The 18,905-nt window shown below is 41.0% G+C and overlaps 1 protein-coding gene across 1 annotated transcript in view; it reads left to right on the plus strand.

Moving 5' to 3' along the window:
* The first annotated feature begins 2,446 nt into the window (after positions 1–2,446).
* Positions 2,447–18,905, plus strand: part of NLRP4 (NLR family pyrin domain containing 4) — a 30,271-nt gene continuing 13,812 nt past the window's right edge. The window contains exons 1-4 of the mRNA XM_019439160.2: positions 2,447–2,726; positions 9,885–11,457; positions 12,512–12,673; positions 14,273–14,440. Of these exons, the coding sequence (XP_019294705.2) occupies positions 2,447–2,726; positions 9,885–11,457; positions 12,512–12,673; positions 14,273–14,440 (2,183 nt within the window). The remainder of the gene's footprint in view (positions 2,727–9,884; positions 11,458–12,511; positions 12,674–14,272; positions 14,441–18,905) is intronic.

Genomic DNA, 18,905 nt, shown 5'->3' on the forward strand with positions numbered 1-18,905 from the left:
AAATGGATGTTGAATTTTGTCAGATGATTTTTTTTTCTTTTAATTTTTTTAAATGTTTATTTATTTTTTGCGAGAGAGATTGACAGAGTGTGAGCAGAGGAGGGGCAGAGAAAGAGAGGAAGACACAGAATCTGAAGCAGGCTCCAGCCTCTGAGCTGTCAGCACAGAGCCCGGTGCAGGGCTCAAACCCACCAACCATGAGATCATGACCTGAGCCGAAGTCAGACGCTCAACTGAGCCACCCAGGCGCCCCTCTTTTTTTTTTTTTTAATGTTTATTTATTTTTGAGAGAGACAGAGTGTGAGTGGGGGAGGGGCAGACAGAGGGAGACAGAATCTGAAGCAGGTTCCAGGCTCTGAGCTGTCAGCGCAGAGCTCGATTGTCAGATGCTTTTTCTACATCTATTGAGATCATCATAATTTTTATCCTTTGTTTTATTAGTGTGGTGTATCACATTGATTTGCTAATATTGAAACATCCTGTATCCCTGGAATAAATCCCACTTGGTTGTACTGAGCGAGCCTTTTTAATGTAGTGTTGAATGCAGTTTGCTATTATTTTCTTGGGAATTTTTGCATCTATGTTCATCAGGGATATTATATTATAGTTCTTTTGTGTGTGTGTATGGCACTTTGATTTTTGGCATCAGGGTAATGCTGGTCTTGTTGAATGTATTTGGAAGCTTTCCTTCCTCTTTTGTTTTTTAGAATAGTCTGAGGAGAATAGGTGTTAACTTTTCCTTAATTGTTTGGTAGAATTCACTTGCGAATCCATCTGGTCCTGGACTTTTGTTCATTGGAAGTTTTTTATTGCTGATTCAGTTTCATTACTAGTCATTGAGCTCTTCAGATTTTCTATTCCTGATTCAGGTTTGGAGGATAGTATGTTTCTAGGAATTTATCCATTTCTTCCATGTTGCCAACTTTGTTGGCATATAATGTGGTGTTAGTTGTTACTTCTTTCACGTCTTTTTTTTTACGTTTATTTTTGAGAGAGAGACAGAGACAAAGTGTGAACAGGGGAGGGGCAGGGAGAGAGGGAGACACAGAATCTGAAGCAGGCTCCAGGCTCTGAGCTGTCAGCACAGAGCCCAACATGGGTATCAAACCCACAAATCATGAGATCATGACCTGAGCTGAGGTCAGACACTCAACTGACTGAGTCACCCAGGTGCCCCTTCTTTGATTTCTGATTTTATTTGGATCCTCTTTTTCCTTGATGAGTCTGGCTACAGGTCTGTCAATTTTGTTTTTTCAAAGTACCTTCTCCTGGCTTCATTGATCTTCTCTGCCATTTGTGTATCCTCCTTGGTGAAGTATCTGTTCAGATCTTCTACCTTTTTTTAATTGAGTTTAATTTCTTGTTGAATTTTAAGAGCCCTTTGTATATTCTTGATAGAAATATTTTATCAGGTACGTAATATTAATAATTTTTCCCCAGTCTGTAGCTTGTCTTTTCCTTACCTTAACAAGATTTTCTCAGAACAAAGGAAAGTCCAGCTTATCATTTTTCTTTTGTGGATCAGGCTTTTTATACTGTATTGGAAAAACTCTTGATCAAACGCAATGTCCTATAGATTTTCTTCTATCTTTTCTTCCAGGATTTTATAGTTTTGAATTTTACATTTAGGTCTGTAATTCATTTGGACTTGATTTCTGTATAAGATCTGAGATCTGAATCTACATTTTTTTTTTTCCATATAGACTTCCAGTTGTCCCAGCACCAGTCATTGAAAAAAAAAGTCCTTTCTGCACTGTGCCTTTGTCAAAAAATCAACTGACTGTTTTTGTGTGGGCATGCCTTCTCTACTATCTACTGAGAGATACGTAATTTCTCACTGCTTGTAAGTCTTTATTTGCATTGAAATTCAGGATATATCAGGTGAATATAGGTTAAGATTGTCATATCTTATGAAATAATTGTTCAATTTTTTATTAGGTAAAGATATCACTATCTGTCATCTTGATTTTTGCCTTAAAGTTGAACTCATCAGGTACTGTAACTATGTAAGCCTTAATTGGGACATATTTGGCTTATTTAATTTTTTTCAACTGGTTTATACCAGGTATCTATATCTTCATCAGGAGTCCTTTCCTGGATACTAATATTGGATATGTTTTATTATGTATCTCCACCAGGCATTGTCAGAATTAGGGTTAGAAAAAATTCTTCCAAGGATTATTTCTTACTCATGCTGAATTTTATTGTCATCTTTCTCATGATCGTTTCAATAAAAAGGTGAGAAGAGATGAGCCTGGTCTAAAGAACTTCCTGCCCTCATCCCCATTCCCCCCAAAACTAGCAAGGTACTATACAAAAACTTAGTTACAATTGATTTTTTTTTTTTCTTATAGCTTGGTACTGCCCTGAATTTTTCACAGGTTCCATATATTTCTTGTTACTGGTAATTCTCTCTTTGAAGATTGACATCTCTGTCCTGGTCAAGATGGCGTCATCTTTCTTTTCTGATTTTGGCCTGATGTGGTACCTGAAGGAGCTCAAAAAGGATGAGTTCAGAAAATTTAAGGAGCTCCTAAAACAGGAGCCTCTGAAGCTTGGACTCAAGATAATTCCCTGGACTGAAGTAAAGAAGGCAACACGGGAAGATCTTGCAAACCTGCTGATGAGGCATTACAAGGAACAGCAAGCATGGAACGTGACTTTCAGTGTCTTTAACAAGATCAATAGAAAAGATCTCTGTGAGAAGGCAAAGAAAGAGATCACAGGTGAGAGGGTCTGGGGCTGTGGGATGGGGACAGGTTCCTCATAATGAAGATTATGCCATGATGCTGATAAACGTTCTCTACATGTCTACCTACAGCAGAGCCAGAATCTATGATGGGACAGTGTTACCCTTGTAGATAGAAAGTAACTTAATTAGGACCTCATGGTTAGACGTGGTAAAATGTGGGTGGATATTCTGTCCTAACCTGTACTGCTCTTCTGTCTGGATTACCTGTAATTTTGTCATCAGCAGAGAACTTGTGTCCAAGCAGAAACTCCAAGGTGATTTTGTACTGTAGGAACTATAGCTTTGACCCATTAGCAATGACACCATCTGCTGTGGGTGGTCCACTGAGCTGACGGTAACTGGTGTGGTAGTGTGTTTATTCAAGACTGCATAGAGTGCCAGTGTTCAGTGAGATTTTGAAATCATTGCCACATACGTGTGTGTTTTAATATTTAGCAAGCAATAGTTCATGTCGGAAAATCTGTGACCTATAAGCAGTATCATCTTAAGGGCCAATATTTTTTTTGAGGAAGCGTGTCTTTTGTTCAGAACTTTATTGAATTGTGGACCATTTTACACCCTCATCTGCCCAAATATCAGCCCTTCTTGTGACCTCTGAGTTTCCACTACCACCGTCTGTATTTGTGTGTATCCTATTCACATATGATGTGGGCTCTTGGCAACTTCATTACATCTTTATAGTAGCCCCATTGGAGCATTTAGATATTGCAATACATTCCATTTTACTGTAAGTTTTACTTCATTTTTATAATTACAGTTAGGATATCATGTTGACTGTTTAATTACATTTGTGGGAAAGTTAAATGAGGCACAAATGTCCTTTCAGATTAGTTTTGTTTTGTTTTGTTTTTAGAGAGACAGAACACAGCACACACTGTGTGCTGTGAGAGAGAGGGGGAGAGAGAGAAAATGAGAATCTTTTTTTTTTCACTATATGAAATTTATTGTCAAATTAGTTTCCATACAACACCCAGTGCTCATCCCAAAGGGTGCCCTCCTCAATACCCATCACCCACCCTCCCACCTCCCTCCCACCTCCCTCTTATGCTTTGGCTCTCTCCCACTCTAACCTCTTTTTTTTTTTTTGAAAATGAGAATCTTAAGCAGGCTCCACACTCAGCATGGAGCTCAATGTGAGGCTTGATCCCACAACCTTGGGATCATGACCTGAGCCGAAATCAAGAGTTAGACACTGAACCAACCAAGCCAATCAGGCGCACCATGTCCGTTCAGATTAGAAAAGATCTGACACAAGATTACCCAAAAGGGAGGGCATTGGGTCTAATAAGATGGAGAACCACTTAATCTCTAGTGGGACACTGATGGTACAGTCTTGACTTGGCTCCATGTGGCGATCCTACACCCATTCTCAAACCATATCAGAGAGAGGAGCTACAGCAGAGTCCATGAACCAACAGAGGTTCACACCTGAGATCTTCTGCCCGCCAATCCCATGCACTCCCAGGACCCAGACCAGAGGGGGTAGAATAAAGCAAAATACTTCTGGAGATCCTGTGGACTCCTGTTATAATTGCCTCCTTTTATACCCTGCTGGTGGGGGAAGGATTCCCACCTTTAGGTTATGAAAATGACTAAACCCGTAATCCCCAACACTGTACAGGTGAAGTCAACAGCAGTGTTTCAGCACATAGACTCATAGCCACATATAGTCAAAACACACCACATGGGGCCCCATGATGACTGCACTTAGAAACAGAGTGAACAACCAGGGGTGTGGCAGGCAGTTTGTGGTATTGAAAGAGTGGGTGTGCCCTGAATCCCTGGAGGATGTGAATGTGAATAATTCTATGACTCTCAGGGAACTGTGGGGGGCCGGGCCCCGGTGCCAGGCTGAGACCGGGTCGAGCAATGTTCCCTGTTGACTCAAGCCAACCCGGTGGTTCCCCCTCCCATTCATGTGGGAGGCCGGCCCCGGTGCCAGGCTGAGACCAGGTCGAGCAACGTTCCCCGTTGACTTAGCCAACCCGGTGGTTCCCCCTCCCATTCCCCCACTCTCAAGGGCATACGAAAGCCTTGTCAAGGCTGAGAAAGTTAATTCCTGAAGCCTGTGGTCTGCAGGTGTTGGCAGTAATGCTACCTCCCTTTTTCTACCCCGAGTCAGATAGAAACAAACATGGGAACTGTGTTTTGCTAGCAATCTATCAACAAGGTCTTGTGACCCATTCAGAAAGTTCACAAGATATACAGAACTAAATGTTTTGGCTGGCAGTGATCATGTGAAACCTGTTTATTCTTAGAATGACCTGATCCATAAGAGTCTTATATTATAAAAGATTGTGTACAGCAACAATAAAGCCGTCACTTGGGCCATCAGCCCAGGGGACCCTCCTGTTCCCAAACTTTCTCTCTTCTCTTTTTTTCTTGCATTCCCCTACCCTCAGGACCCTGACCTCGGTTCCTCGCGACAGGAACTGAAACCCACTACTCAGGGATAAACATGAATTATGCCTGATTCCTTAATAAGCAGATTATTTAGCTAGGGGACCATATCTGTGGGCACAAAGTAGGGAGGGGGACTTAAGTTTAGGACATTCCAGGCTCTTCCTCCACAACTTGACCACATATCAAGGCAAGACATAATACTGCATCTTAATTTAAGGTCTGGCACCTGAGCTCCTTGCACAAAATTGTCAAGTGATGGCAAATGCCAGGCAGGTGCTCCCTCTAAGGGTTAAACGGGTGGGTGACCTCTTGCCCATGGCCATGGCACCAGAGGCTGTGGTCATAGAGAGTGGGTTGCATGAGGTCAGCCTCCCCTGGATCTTCCAGGTGGGAATATGTGCCTTCCCACGCACACCTTTGCACCACTACCCACCTTCATGCTGTGTCGTAGACCAGAAAGACCCCTGGTCTTTCTCCTCAGGGCTGTGTAGAGGTTTGAGCCTCACGCACTGTCCTCTCGATACCTCCAGGGCCTCATCACAACAGGAGACCAGTCATCCCTGTCACCATGCTTCTGCTCCTCTGCTCCTGTTGGTGTAAGAGAGACTGAGGGTTGCTTTGAAGAATAAGCACTCACTCCATTGGGTAATGTTGAACCATCCTGGCAATACAACCTGTAACATTCGTCAGTTTCTGGTCTGCTTCTAATCCATGCCATGGACTTGTAACCAGAGCCTCGTATTTTGTTGTGTGGATGTGAATGTAATTCCTGCTGCTCCACTCTTGAAAGATGCTTTTGATCTGGACACTCCTATCTTCCTCCAGTTCCGGAAAAGTCTGCCCCATTACATTTGAGTCTCTTCTGACTCTTCTCCCCTTCTGTAATGCCAGCTGAATGTACGTCACACCTTAAGGGTCACTTGTACATTTATCCTGGTAGCAGGCATTACCTTTGTTTTGCATATTTAAGGTATCAGTGGGAGGAGATAGCCATTCTGACTTACCATCATGTTTTCATCTTCAACGTTCAACTCCTCACCAAGATGTGCATAGATAAGGCTTTGTGTTCTCACTTTTTGGGGTGCTTGCACCTGTTGGGAGTACTTGCACCTGTCTGAGGTGCTGTTGAGATGCTTTCACCTGTTAGAGCTGCTAAGCTTGCACCTGTGTCTTGGTAGCATTCCTCATTTCTCAGTCTCAGCCATCGTATGAAAATACTGCTTCTGTCCCATTCTTTGCTCCCTTCTGGGACTCTGCTGACACATATTAGACCTTTACACTGTGTCTCCTCAGTCACTTCTCTGTGTTTTAGTCTGTGTGTTTATTTCTAATTTTCTTAGTCCTTAATCCCCTTTTCAGCTATTTCCAATCTGCTAACAAACTCATCTATTGATCTCATAAACTCAGCTATTTTATGGATATAATTTCCCTTTGTTTTTCCATTCCTTCCTATCTTCTTTTTTATTGAACACTTTAAGTTAGGTTCATTTTGAGACAGATATTAAAGTAAATATTTTTCTAATGTGTTTCCCACCTCTCCTTGTTTTGGTCCTGTGGTTTTTGTCTCCCAGCATGCCTGGAAATTTTGAGCACTGGGCTTTTGATACAATACATTGCAGAGGCTACTGAGGCTCTGCAAGATTATGTTCTTCCAGATCAAGTGGAATTGCTTCTGGTAACAGACGAATATGTCCTTAATAGTGCAGATTGAAATAATTCAAAGCCAGGCTGTGTTTTGTGAGGAATATTTTGTTGCTAGTTTCCCCTTCTTCCCAGATGGTCCATCCAGTATCCCCTCGTGCCTGAGGTGTGCTGAACTTCTGAACCCATCATTTGTCCCCCAAACCCTTGAACTTGGCAGGAGTTTGACTTGGCTTATTAGCCTCTTAGCCCTTAATGTCTATTCAGGCTCACAGCCTCTTTAGAGGAAAATGCCCCAAGGAAAACAGACAAGTGTTAATCTCTCCTTCTTGGCCTTTCCCTCTGTCTCCTGTATCTTGGCTTCTCAAGAACTTTCTGTTTTCATAGCTCTTTAGTGACCTCACATAATTTTTCCTTTTTTAATCTTTTTAAATGTTTACTTTGGAGAGACAGCCAGCATGAGCAAGGGTGGAAGAGAGGCAGAGAGAGAGGATCTGAAGTGGGTTCTGTGCTGACAGCAGAAAGCCCTGTGTGGGGCTTGAACTCATGAACTGTGAGACCATGACCTGAGCCAAAGTTGGACACTTAACCGACTGAGCCACACAGGCACCATTTAATTTTTTTGAAAGAGCGAGCAAGTGCATGAGTGGGGGGTGGGAGGGGCAGAGGGAAAGAGAATCTTAAGCAGGCTCCATATTCAGTGTAGAGCTCAACACAGGGCTTTATCCCACAACCCTGGGATCACGATCTGAGTCAAAATCAAGAGTAAGATGCTCAACTGATTAAGCCACCCACGCACTCTGACTTCACATAACTTTTTTATTATTATTATTTTTAATATATGAAATTTATTGTCAAATTGGTTTCCATACAACACCCAGTGCTCATCCCAAAGGGTGCCCTCCTCAATACCCATCACTAACCCTCCCCTCCCTCCCACCCCCCATCAACCCTCAGTTTGTTCTCAGTTTTTAAGAGTCTCTTATGTTCTCGCTCTCCCCCTCTCTAACCTTTTTTTTTTTTTTCCTTCCCCTCCCCCATGGTCTTCTGTTAAGTTTCTCAGGATCCACATAAGAGTGAAAACATATGGTATCTGTCTTTCTCTGTATGACTTATTTCACTTAGCGTAACACTCTTGAGTTCCATCCACGTTGCTATCAAAGGCCATATTTCATTCTTTCTCATTGCCACATAGTACTCCAGTGTGTATATAAACCACAATTTCTTTATCCGTTCATCAGTTGATGGAAATTTAGGCTCTTTCCATAATTTGGCTATTGTTGGAAGCGCTGATATAAACATTGGGGTACAAGTGCCCCTATGCATCAGCACTCCTGTATCCCTTGGGTAAATTCCTAGCGGTGCTATTGCTGGGTCATAGGGTAGATTTATTTTTAATTTTTTGAGGAACCTCTACACTGTTTTCCAGAGTGGCTGCACCAGTTGGCATATATTTGAATTAATTTAAATTGAATAAGAAATTTCATCCCTCAGTTACACCAGTCCCATTGAAGTTGCTGAATATGTACATGTAGCTAGTGGAAGACCTAAATTTTTCAGTAGGGAACAAAAAAGTACTAAAAATACACATTCAACAGGATTCGGTTTCTTATCAAAAAAAATATGGCAAAACAAATGTCTTGTGGCATGAATCATAGGCACTAAAACCAAATTTTTGGTGCTGCTTTTGGTTGGTAGTGGTGAATGAAATTATTAATAGTTTCTGTGTTTTAACAATTTCTGTTTGTTTCTTGTCATCTTGGAAGTGTTTTAGGAGTTTCTGAATTTCCCCTTTGTGTGTTTCTCCTCAGTTTCCTTCTTTGTAATTTTTTTTTTTTCTAGAGTGAGGGTTGAATGTCAAACCTTACTAGAAACATGATCTTCCCTAATCCAGGTCATTAAACATGCTGTTGGACATAGACATGTTGAAAGAGTCACTCTAATATATTTTTTGGAACAGAAGGCAGAATTGGCCTTCAGATTGGACCTGCCAGGGCATGGCAGATAATGGTTGCAATCTTAATGACACTTACTCACACGGGCCTGTTGAAATCAGTGAGCCTCTCACAACTCTGTTTAAAAAAAAAAGGGAGTAGGGAGAGGGAAGGGCAAATTCTCTACCTTAGTGCACCATTGTGGGCATGAGGAGTGCTATGCAAATACTATCATGCTCAGAACCTGATAGAGAATTAGGTTTATAAGACATGATGGTGCTTATATGTAGGTGGGAATGACTTGTTGGTGTCTTCGTTCTCAACCACAGGAGATATCATCATCCCTTTCCAAACTGAAGTGCAAATCTGACAAATCCCTCCTATTCCAAATCCCTTCATACTATGTGTTATGCTCCCACATGCATGGTCTCTTATAGCTTGTGATCTTCACAATCTCCCTATATGAGGTAGCTCAGCCTTACTTTCATTTACAACTGAGAAACCTGAAGCTTGGGGAGATTCCTTCCTTCCCCAGATCACATACCTATAAGCAGCAGATGCCAGACCTCCACACAGGCCACTGAACTTCTGAGTTCAGAGTTCTTATTTTTAATGTGTACTTATTTTGAGAGCGAGAGTGAGAGAGCACAAGCAGAGGAGGAGCAGAAAGAGGGAGAGAGAATCCTAAGCAGGCTTCAAGCTATCAGCGCAGAGCCTGACTCGGGACTCAAATTCTTGAACAGTGAGATCATGACCTGAGTCAAAACCAAGAGTCACACACTTAACCAACTGAGCCACCCAGGTGCCCCAGTTCAGGGTTCTTTCTATACAAAATCTCTCAAGTGTCCCAATATGCAGAGCTTTGTCACTGTTGTTTTTTTCATACTGTCTCTGCCACAACTACCCCTCTCTGCCATTTGTAGTGGGAAGGTAGCTATAGACAACATGTAAACAAAGAGCATGGTGGTGTTCGACTGAAATTGTATTTATAAAACAGGCTGTTGTCCAGCTTTGGCCCAAAGACTGCAGCCTGCAGATCCCGAGAAGATGCATTTTTAGAAGAAAAATTGCAGGGTCAAAAAGGATATATAATATGATGAGCATTGAGTTTAACTTGGAGATGTTGTATGTTTCTTTTTTCCTCTTGTTCTCAGGACACACAAAGTTGTACCAAATGCACGTGAAGGAGAAATTCAACAACATGTGGCTCAGAGAATCTATCCCCAGGATTCAAGATCACTTACATTCTGAACTCACCCAGAGAGAACGTGAATGCTTGGAACTGTTTTTTGCTCCTAAGGAAACTGGGAAACAGACACGGACGGTGCTCCTCAAAGGAGTACAAGGGATTGGGAAGACAACATTCCTGATCAGGCTGATGTTGGCCTGGGTGGAGGGCAACCTCTACCAGGAGAGATTCTCCTATGTTTTCTACCTCTGCTGCCGGGAAATGAAGCAGTTGACAGAGACCAGTTTGGCTGCACTCCTCTCTAGAGGCTGGTCTGACTCCTCCACTCCTTTTGTGGAGATCCTGTCCCAACCAGAGAGACTCTTGTTTCTCATAGACAGCTTCGAAGAACTGAAATGTAGCCTGAGTGAACCTGAGTCGGATCTGTGCAGCGACTGTATGGAGCAGGTGCCAGTACAGGTGCTCCTGAGCAGCTTGCTGAGGAAGAAATTGCTCCCCGAGTCCTCGCTGCTCATCACTGCTGCACCTGTGTACCCCCAGGAAGTTGAGGATAGGTTGGAGTGCCCAGAAATTAGAACACTCCTGGGATTCAGTGACAGTGATAAGAAGATCTATTTCTGCTCTATGTTTCAAGACCGGAATAGAGCCATGGAAGCCTTCAGTTTCATGAGAGAAAATGGGCATTTGTTTATCATGTGCCAAATCCCCATCCTTTGCTGGATTGTGAGCACTTGTCTGAAGCAGGAAATGGAAAAGGGGAAAGACCTGGCACTGACCTGCCGACGTACCACCTCTCTTTATAGCTCTTTCATCTTTAACTTGTTCACGCCCAAGGGGGCTAGCTGTCCAGATGAGCAAAGCCAAGGCCAGTTGAAGGGCTTGTGTTCCCTGGCTGCAGAGGGTATGTGGACCAACATGTTTTTGTTCAGTGAAGGGGACCTCAGGAGAAATGGGTTAGTTGATTCTGACATCTCTACGTTGCTGGACATAAAGGCTCTTCAGAAGTGCAAGGAGGAGGAGAACTCCTACATGTTTCTCCATGTGAGCGTCCAGGAGTTCTGTGCCGCCATGTTCTATTTTCTAAAGAGCCACATGGACCATCCTAACCCAGCTATTGGATGTAGAAAAGCTGTGCTATTTACCTATTTGAAGAAAGAAAAGGTACATTGGATTTCTTTGGGGTGTTTCATATTTGGCCTTTTAAATGAAAAGGAACAAGAAAAGCTGGATACAGTTTTTGGCTTTCACCTGTCCCAGGAGATACAGCAGGAATGTCACCAGTGCTTGCAGCGCATAGGTGAGAACAAGCATCTTCAGAAACAGATAGATTTCTTGGCATTGTGTTACTGTCTGTTTGAGATGCAGAATGAAGTTTTTGTGCAGTGGGCAATGGACTTCTTCCAAGATGTTCACTTTACCATCACGGACCACATGGACTTGCGGGTTTCTGCCTACTGCTTAAAATACTGTTCCAATTTGCAGAAGCTTTGCTTCTCCATCCAGAATGTCTTTCAAGTGGGAAATGCAGACAGCTCTGTGTGAGTCCATCTAATTGCTTTCTTTCTGTTATCTTTTCAGCATTTGTCCACATTTCCAAGTGGGCTTGGCTGATGACATTTTTATTATAGGATAGTCATTGTTTCTGTCAAACAGACCTTAGCTCAGGTCCAGGTGTGACTGTTTATGAACTACATGACCTTGCCCATGGGATTTCCCTTCTTTGTTGAAGTTGCCTCACTAAATGTAGGGCAATAATGTTAACTACGTTGTGAGGTATTGTGGAGATTGAATATGAGAATCCATGTGTGTTTCCTATACTTTTCAATATGGTTGGTATGTACTTATAATTAGCATCATTCTCAAAGGACCACACTCACATCCTTTCTTGAATTCCCAGTTAAAAATTACCTTTTAGGGTGTTGTATGGAAACCAATTTGACAATAAATTTCATATATTGAAAAAAAAATTACCTTTTAAAATTTATTCTAGAAATCTTATAAATTTTAACTAAGTGCTCCTGAAAATCATATGAGGTAGATTCTTATCATGTTACAGATGGGGAAACTGGAGCAAAAAGATCCTGTAGGCTGGCCAAGTTAGGAAGTTGTGAAGGCTAGGTTTGAGCCTAGGCTATATTACTCAAGACTCACTTACAGCTGGGATGTCCTGCCCCAGTCTTAAGTATAAAACTGTCCATATATAGGGCAAGGTTCCTCAACCTTGGCACTATTGATATTTTGGGAGGGATAATTCTGTGTTGGCAGGGGGTGAGGGGAAGCTTTCCTGTGCATTGTAGCATGTTTAGCAGCATCCCTGGTTTCTACCACTAGATGCCAGAAGTACCCCTCCCATAAGTTGTAGCAACAAAAAAATGTCTCCGGATATTGCCTAATGTTGCCTGGGCAGAGGGGACAACAGTCCCCTCGGTTGAGAATAATGAATATAAAACTTACCTGATGGATGTTATTCTGTCTAGTTAAAGGTTGGGCTATGTCAGAGTTTTTATGTCCAGGAAGATAATTTTTTCTTATGTTATGAATTGCTTGGGTTGACAATATCCTGGAAAACACATCCTTTCTCCTTTCTTACAGGTCAAGTTACAATATCCTCTGTTGGCATGATATCTGCTCTGTGCTCACTACAAATGAGCACCTCAGAGAACTCCAAATGAGTCACAGTATCCTCAGTGAGTCAACCTATGCAACTTTGTGTCATCAGCTGAGGCATCCCAGCTGTCACCTTCAAAAGCTTCAGTAAGTTGGGGATACTCCTAGACTTGAGTCTCTCGTGTAGATACCTAATTGGTCCCACCTCACTTTTAGGTGAGGCCAACTGCATAATCAAAGAATTATAATCAGAGCAGATTTCCACATGCCTATTTCTCTTGCCGTGTCACCTTTTACTGCACTCATCACATTAAAATGTGTTTCTCAAGGTCACAAAGCTATGAAAGGGAAAATCTGGGTTCTTAACTTCAGAGCTGGTCAACTGCAGAGCCTCTTCTGGTGGCCACCACACTTGCTGCTTCTAAAAAATGCTTAAGGAGCATTATGTCAACCAACATTTGGGATCCAGCTGGGTGTGAGACTTTTACTAAATCCCAAGGATAAAGTAGGGGTAAGAATTATGGTCTTGACCTCAAGGAACACTATGGTCAGGTGTGACTTGGCTTGTTTCCTCGCCATGAAATGTATAGACATTTCTGAGTGGGAGGTGCACATGAAAGGATGAGAGACAATCCGAGATTCTGGTTGTCTGGAAAGTCCTCCTAGTCTAGGAGTTTAGACTACCTTCTGAGAGGACATGGAACTTATGGATTCCAGAGAACAGGAAGGATATGCAAGAGTGGTATTGTCTGAGAATTGGTCTGGCACAGGTGTCTAGGTGTGCTCCCCTTGCCGTAGTATGATGTTGTCTTGTCCATGTCTGTGGATCTCTGGCATCTAAATAGGAGTATGTGACTCTTTCTTGTCAATAAAATGTGAGCAGAAGTATGACTTTTATACAAAAGCCTTTAAGAGACCAGAGTTTCTATACATGCATTCCCCATTTGCTAGTGGAATGTTGAAGTCACAAGACAGAGGGAAACCAGCCGGGTCTGTACTTACACAGTGGAATGTCAGGTCATTAAAATTGAACTTCATCAAAATGGAAACACCTGCTTCAGTAAGTCTGGAGTTGGGCATAAGACTACATTTCTAACAAGTCCCCAGATGATGCTGAGATGTGGCTTGTCCAGGAACCATGCTTTGAGAAGGATGTAGAGCAGTGACTTTGTAATATTTTCTGCATGTTAAAATGATCCAAGGATGTTTTAAAAAGTTCCTCGTGCCCAAGTGAAGCCTCAAAACCAATTTATCAAAATATCTCCCTTGGGATTTCAATGTACATCCAAGGTAGAAAACTATTGGCTTAAAAGAAACCCCTCCCCTCCAAACATCAGTAATACCTGTGTTGAAACATTACACGGGGGAAAAATAAACATTGTGCTAACCCATTTAAATTTGGGAGTTTTTAACATGGATGGTATTTCATCAGGGTGTCTCATTGTTGGTGGTGGAGCACTGTCCTGTACACCGTAGGATGTTTAGTAACATCCCTGACTTCTACTCACTAGCTGCTAGCAGCACACATTCACATACCCCAGCAAAACAGAGATGTCTCCAGACATTGGGCCATTTTGCCCTCACAGGGGCTGGTTGGCAGATTGAGAACCACTAAGCTACATGACTCAGTTGTGAAATTAGAGATCTGAGAGCTAATTAGAGGCCATAGTTCAAAGACAGGTGCTCAGGCTGTGTTCTCGGGTTTTGTTGGATGAAACGTCCCCCAAATTTTCTTTACTTTTGCAGGATGAATAATGTTACCTTCGCTGGTGACAGGTGGCTTTTCTTTGAGGTGCTCACTCATAGTCCAGATTTGAAATACCTGAACCTCAGTGGTACAACACTCTCGCGCAATGATGTGAAGTTGCTCTGTAATGCCCTCAACAATCCAATGTGCAATGTAGAAGAACTACTGTAAGTTTTTATGCTCCCCAGGATCACTGATGTGATTCCAGAGGGGATTATATACTTTTTTTTACCTGTCTACTTTTATCCCCTTTTCTATTATTCATACGCAAATGTAATCTCCTGTGCATTTGAGGATAGAATATGGAGGTTAGAAGGGCGCCTGGGTGGCTTGGTCGGTTAAGCGTCGGACTTCGGCTCAGGTCATGATCTCACGGCCCGTGAGTTTGAGCCCCGCGTTGGGCTCTGTGCTGACAGCTCAGAGCCTGGAGCCTGTTTCAGATTCTGTGTCTCCCTCTGTCTCTGCCCCTCCCCTGTTCATGCTCTGTCTCTCTCTGTCTCAAAAATAAATAAACGTTGGGAAAAAAAAGTTAAAAAAAAAAAAGAATATGGAGGTTAGAATATGGTACAACCACTTTGCAAAACATTTGCCTGTATTTGGCTTTCATAGGTTCTGGCATTCTGTATAACTAAAATCCCACTTCTAGGTGTACATTCAACAGAGTTGATGTATAAGTTTGCTGAAAAAGAGTTACTAAAAAACATACATGGCAAGTATCCATAATACCTGAAAAATGGAAATATCTACTAACAGTAAGTTAAATAAGAGAATTCTCATTCCCTGAGAATGAATCTACAACTATAAGCAACAGTTTGGATGAATCTCAAGCCAAACTTGAGAGTAGATTATATGATTTTATACAAAGTTAGAAGATGGGCAAGACATGGTATGAGAGGTTAGGATAGTGACAGGCGGTGATAGATATGCAGTTTCTTGACCTGGATACTAGTAACACAAGTGTGTTCAGTTCGTGACCATTCATTGGCCAACACTTAGCACTTATGTACTTTTCTGTGTGTATATGACACTTCAAGAATTGTTTTCAATCAAGTAATGATTCCAATACTTAACCTCTATTGACCTTCTGTAGTACCCACATTTTTTTAGTGTGTTTCTATTTATTTATTTATTTTTCAATATATGAAGTTTATTGTCAAATTGGTTTCCATACAACACACAGTGCTCATCCCAAAAGGTGCCCTCCTCAATACCCATCACCCACCCTCCTCTCCCTCCCACCCCCCATCAACCCTCAGTTTGTTCTCAGTTTTTAAGAGTCTCTTATGCTTTGGCTCTCTCCCACTCTAACCTCTTTTTTTTTTTTTCCTTCCCCTCCCCCATGGGTTTCTGTTAAGTTTCTCAGGATCCACATAAGAGTGAAACCATATGGTATCTGTCTTTCTCTGTATGGCTTATTTCACTTAGCATAACACTCTCCAGTTCCATCCATGTTGCTACAAATAGTACCCACATTTTCAAATGCTTTCTCTAGTTGCCCATCAACCAAATACACAAAGACCCAAACCCATTTGTTAATAACAGCTTTATCAAGATACAATCCACATAACCATAAAACTCACCCCTTCCATATTAAGAATATTCCAAGTGGTCTTAGTCTATACTGACAAGAGTATGCAACCATCACAACGATCTGATTTTAGAACCTTGAAAACAAACTCCATACCTATTAGCACTCACTCCCCATTGCCTTGTTGCCCTGGCAACCACTAACTTTTCAGTCTCAATGAATTTGCCTATTCTGGACTTCTCATTTAAATTAAATCATACAATATGTGGTCTTCTGTGAGTGGCTTCCTTTACTTAGTAAAATGTTGTCAAGTTCATCTAAATCATGTTCTGTACCAGTATTTCTTTCCTTTTTATGGCTGAATGATATCCCATTGTGTGGATATACTACATTTTGTTTACCCTTCTGTTGATGTGTGTTTAGGTTATTGACACCTTTTGGCTGTTGTGAATAGTGTTGCTATGAATATTAGTGTTTAAACACCTGTTTTCAATTTCTTGGGTATATAATTAGGAGTGGAAATGAGTCATAATTTGATGTTAACATTTTGGGGCAACCACCACAGTGTTTTCTACAGTGGCTGGACAATTTTACATTCCTACCAGAAATGTATGAGGGTTCTAATTTCTCCATATCCTTACCAATACTTACTTTCCATTATTTTTATTGTAGCCATCCAGCAGGTTTGATGTGGCATCTTATTCTGGTTTTGGTTTGAATTTTCTGAATGACTAATGTTAAATCTTTTCATGTGATTGTTGGCAATTGTATGTCTTGGGAGATGTGTCTATTCAAGTCCTTTGCACATTTTTAATTGGTTTGTTGGTCTTTTTATGTGATGAGTTGTAATACAAGTTATGTGCAAGATACATAATTCACAAATTTTTTCTCCCATTCTATGAATTGTCTTTTCAATTTTTTATAATCAGTGTTATATTAGTTTCATATGTACAATATAATGATTCAACAATTCTATCCATTTCTCAGTGCTTAAGATAAATGTACTCTTAATTTCATTTATCTTTTCACTTGAATTTTAAAACTACGTTTATTTATTTTGAAAGAGAGAGCATGCCAGCACAAGCAAGGGAGGAGCAGAGAGAGAAGGGGAGAGAGAATCCCAAGCAGGCTCTGCACTGGCAGCTCAGAGCCCATTGAGGGGTTTGATCCCACCAACCATGAGATCATGACCTCAGATCATGACCTGAGCTGAGATCAAGAGTCAGATGCTTAACCAACTGAGCCACCCAGGCACCCCTATTTTCACTTTTTTAATGGTGTCCTTTGAAACATAATTTTTTAAAATTTTTTAGTTTTTCTATATGTCTTTATATTTAATTGAAGTATATATAGTTCACATATTTAATTTCAGGTGAACAACATGATTCAACAATTACATACATTACAAAATGCTCACCATGACAAGTATAGTTACCCTCTGTCACACTACAAGGCTATAACAATTTTATTGACTATATTCCCTATGCTGTACTTACATTTCCATGACTTTATTTTATAACTGGAAGTTTATACCTCTTAAGACCCTTTATCTATTTTGTTCATCCCTCCATCCCCACTTCCCCTCTGGCAACCAGTCTGTTCTCTGTATTTAGGTCTGGTGTTGGTGGTGGTGTCTTTTCTTTGTCCATTTGTTTCTTAAGTTCCACATATTAGTGAAATCATATGGTATTTGTCTTTCTCTGACTTATTTCACATAGTACTATACCCTCCAGGTCCGTCCATGTTGTTGCAAATGGCAAGATTTCTTTTTCATGGCCAAGTAATATTCCAGTGTGTGTGTGTGTGTGTGTGTGTGTGTGTGTGTGTGTACCACTCTTGTTTATCCATTCATCTATGTATGGATAATTGGGTTGCTTCCATATCTTGGCTGTTGTAAATAATGTTTTAGGGGTGCTGCATATCTTTTAAATTAGTGTTTTTGTTTCTAATTTGAATACCTAGTAGTGAAATTACTGGGTGGTATGGAAATTCTATTTTTAATATTTTGAGGAAACTCCAAACTGTTTTCCATAGTGGCTGCACCAGTTTACATTCCCACTAATAGTGGATAAATGTTCCCTTTTCTCCACAGCCTCACCAACACTTATTTTTTGTTGTTTTGATACTAGCCATTCTGACAGGTAAGGGGTGGTACCTCATTGTGGTTTTGATTTGTATTTCTCTGATGATGAGTGATGAGCATCTTTTCATGTGTCTGTTGGCCATCTGGATGTCTTCTTTGGAGGAGCGTTTCTTTGGTGTTGAGTTGTGTGAGTTTTTTACAGATTTTGGATGTTATATCCCATAAGGGGTTGTCATTTGCAAATATCTCCCATTCAGTAGGTCGCCTTGTCATTTTGTTGGTTTTCTTGCTATGCAAAAGCTTTTTGGTTTGATGTAGTCTCAATAGTTTAATTTTCCTTTTGTTTCTCTTGCCTGGGAAGACCTACCTAGAAAAATGTCATTAAGGCCAATGTCAAAGAGATTACTGCCTATGTTTTCTTCTAGGAGTTTTATGGTTTCACATCAGGCATTTAATTCATTTTGGTTTTGTGTATGGTATTAATGCTGGAAAAACTGGAACACTTTCTGTTTGTTGAAGAGACTGTATTATCCCCATTATGTATTCTTGCCTCCTCTGTCATAGACTAATTGACTATATAAGTGTTGGTTTACTTCTGGGCTTTTTATTCTGTTCCATTTTTTTTTTATGTTGAAAGGTAGTTTTCTTCTGCCTCTTGTGCTTTTGGTGTCCTATCTAAGAAACCATTGCCTAACCCAAGGCGATGAAAATTTACTGCCATGTTTTCTTCTAAGAGTTTCAACTCTTATATTTAAGTCTATGATCCATTTTGAGTTATTGTTTGTAGGTAGTGTACAGTAAGTCAACCCCCCCTTTTTTTAATCCTTGAAAATAATACCCGAATGCTAGAAACAACTTTTTTAAACCAAGCTTTGACACAGAATCATCTTAGAAAAATTTTAGGAGCCACAGACTTGGTAACTTGCCAATTACATTTTCATTTCTTAACAACTAATTGTTTACATCTTTATTCTATCACCTCTGGACCTAGTTTATACCTTTTCTGTGGCAGCCAGAGGGA

Source organism: Panthera pardus, unplaced genomic scaffold (genome assembly GCF_024362965.1).
Source record: "Panthera pardus isolate Hobbes unplaced genomic scaffold, ASM2436296v1 HiC_scaffold_18, whole genome shotgun sequence".
Lineage (NCBI taxonomy): Eukaryota > Metazoa > Chordata > Mammalia > Carnivora > Felidae > Panthera > Panthera pardus.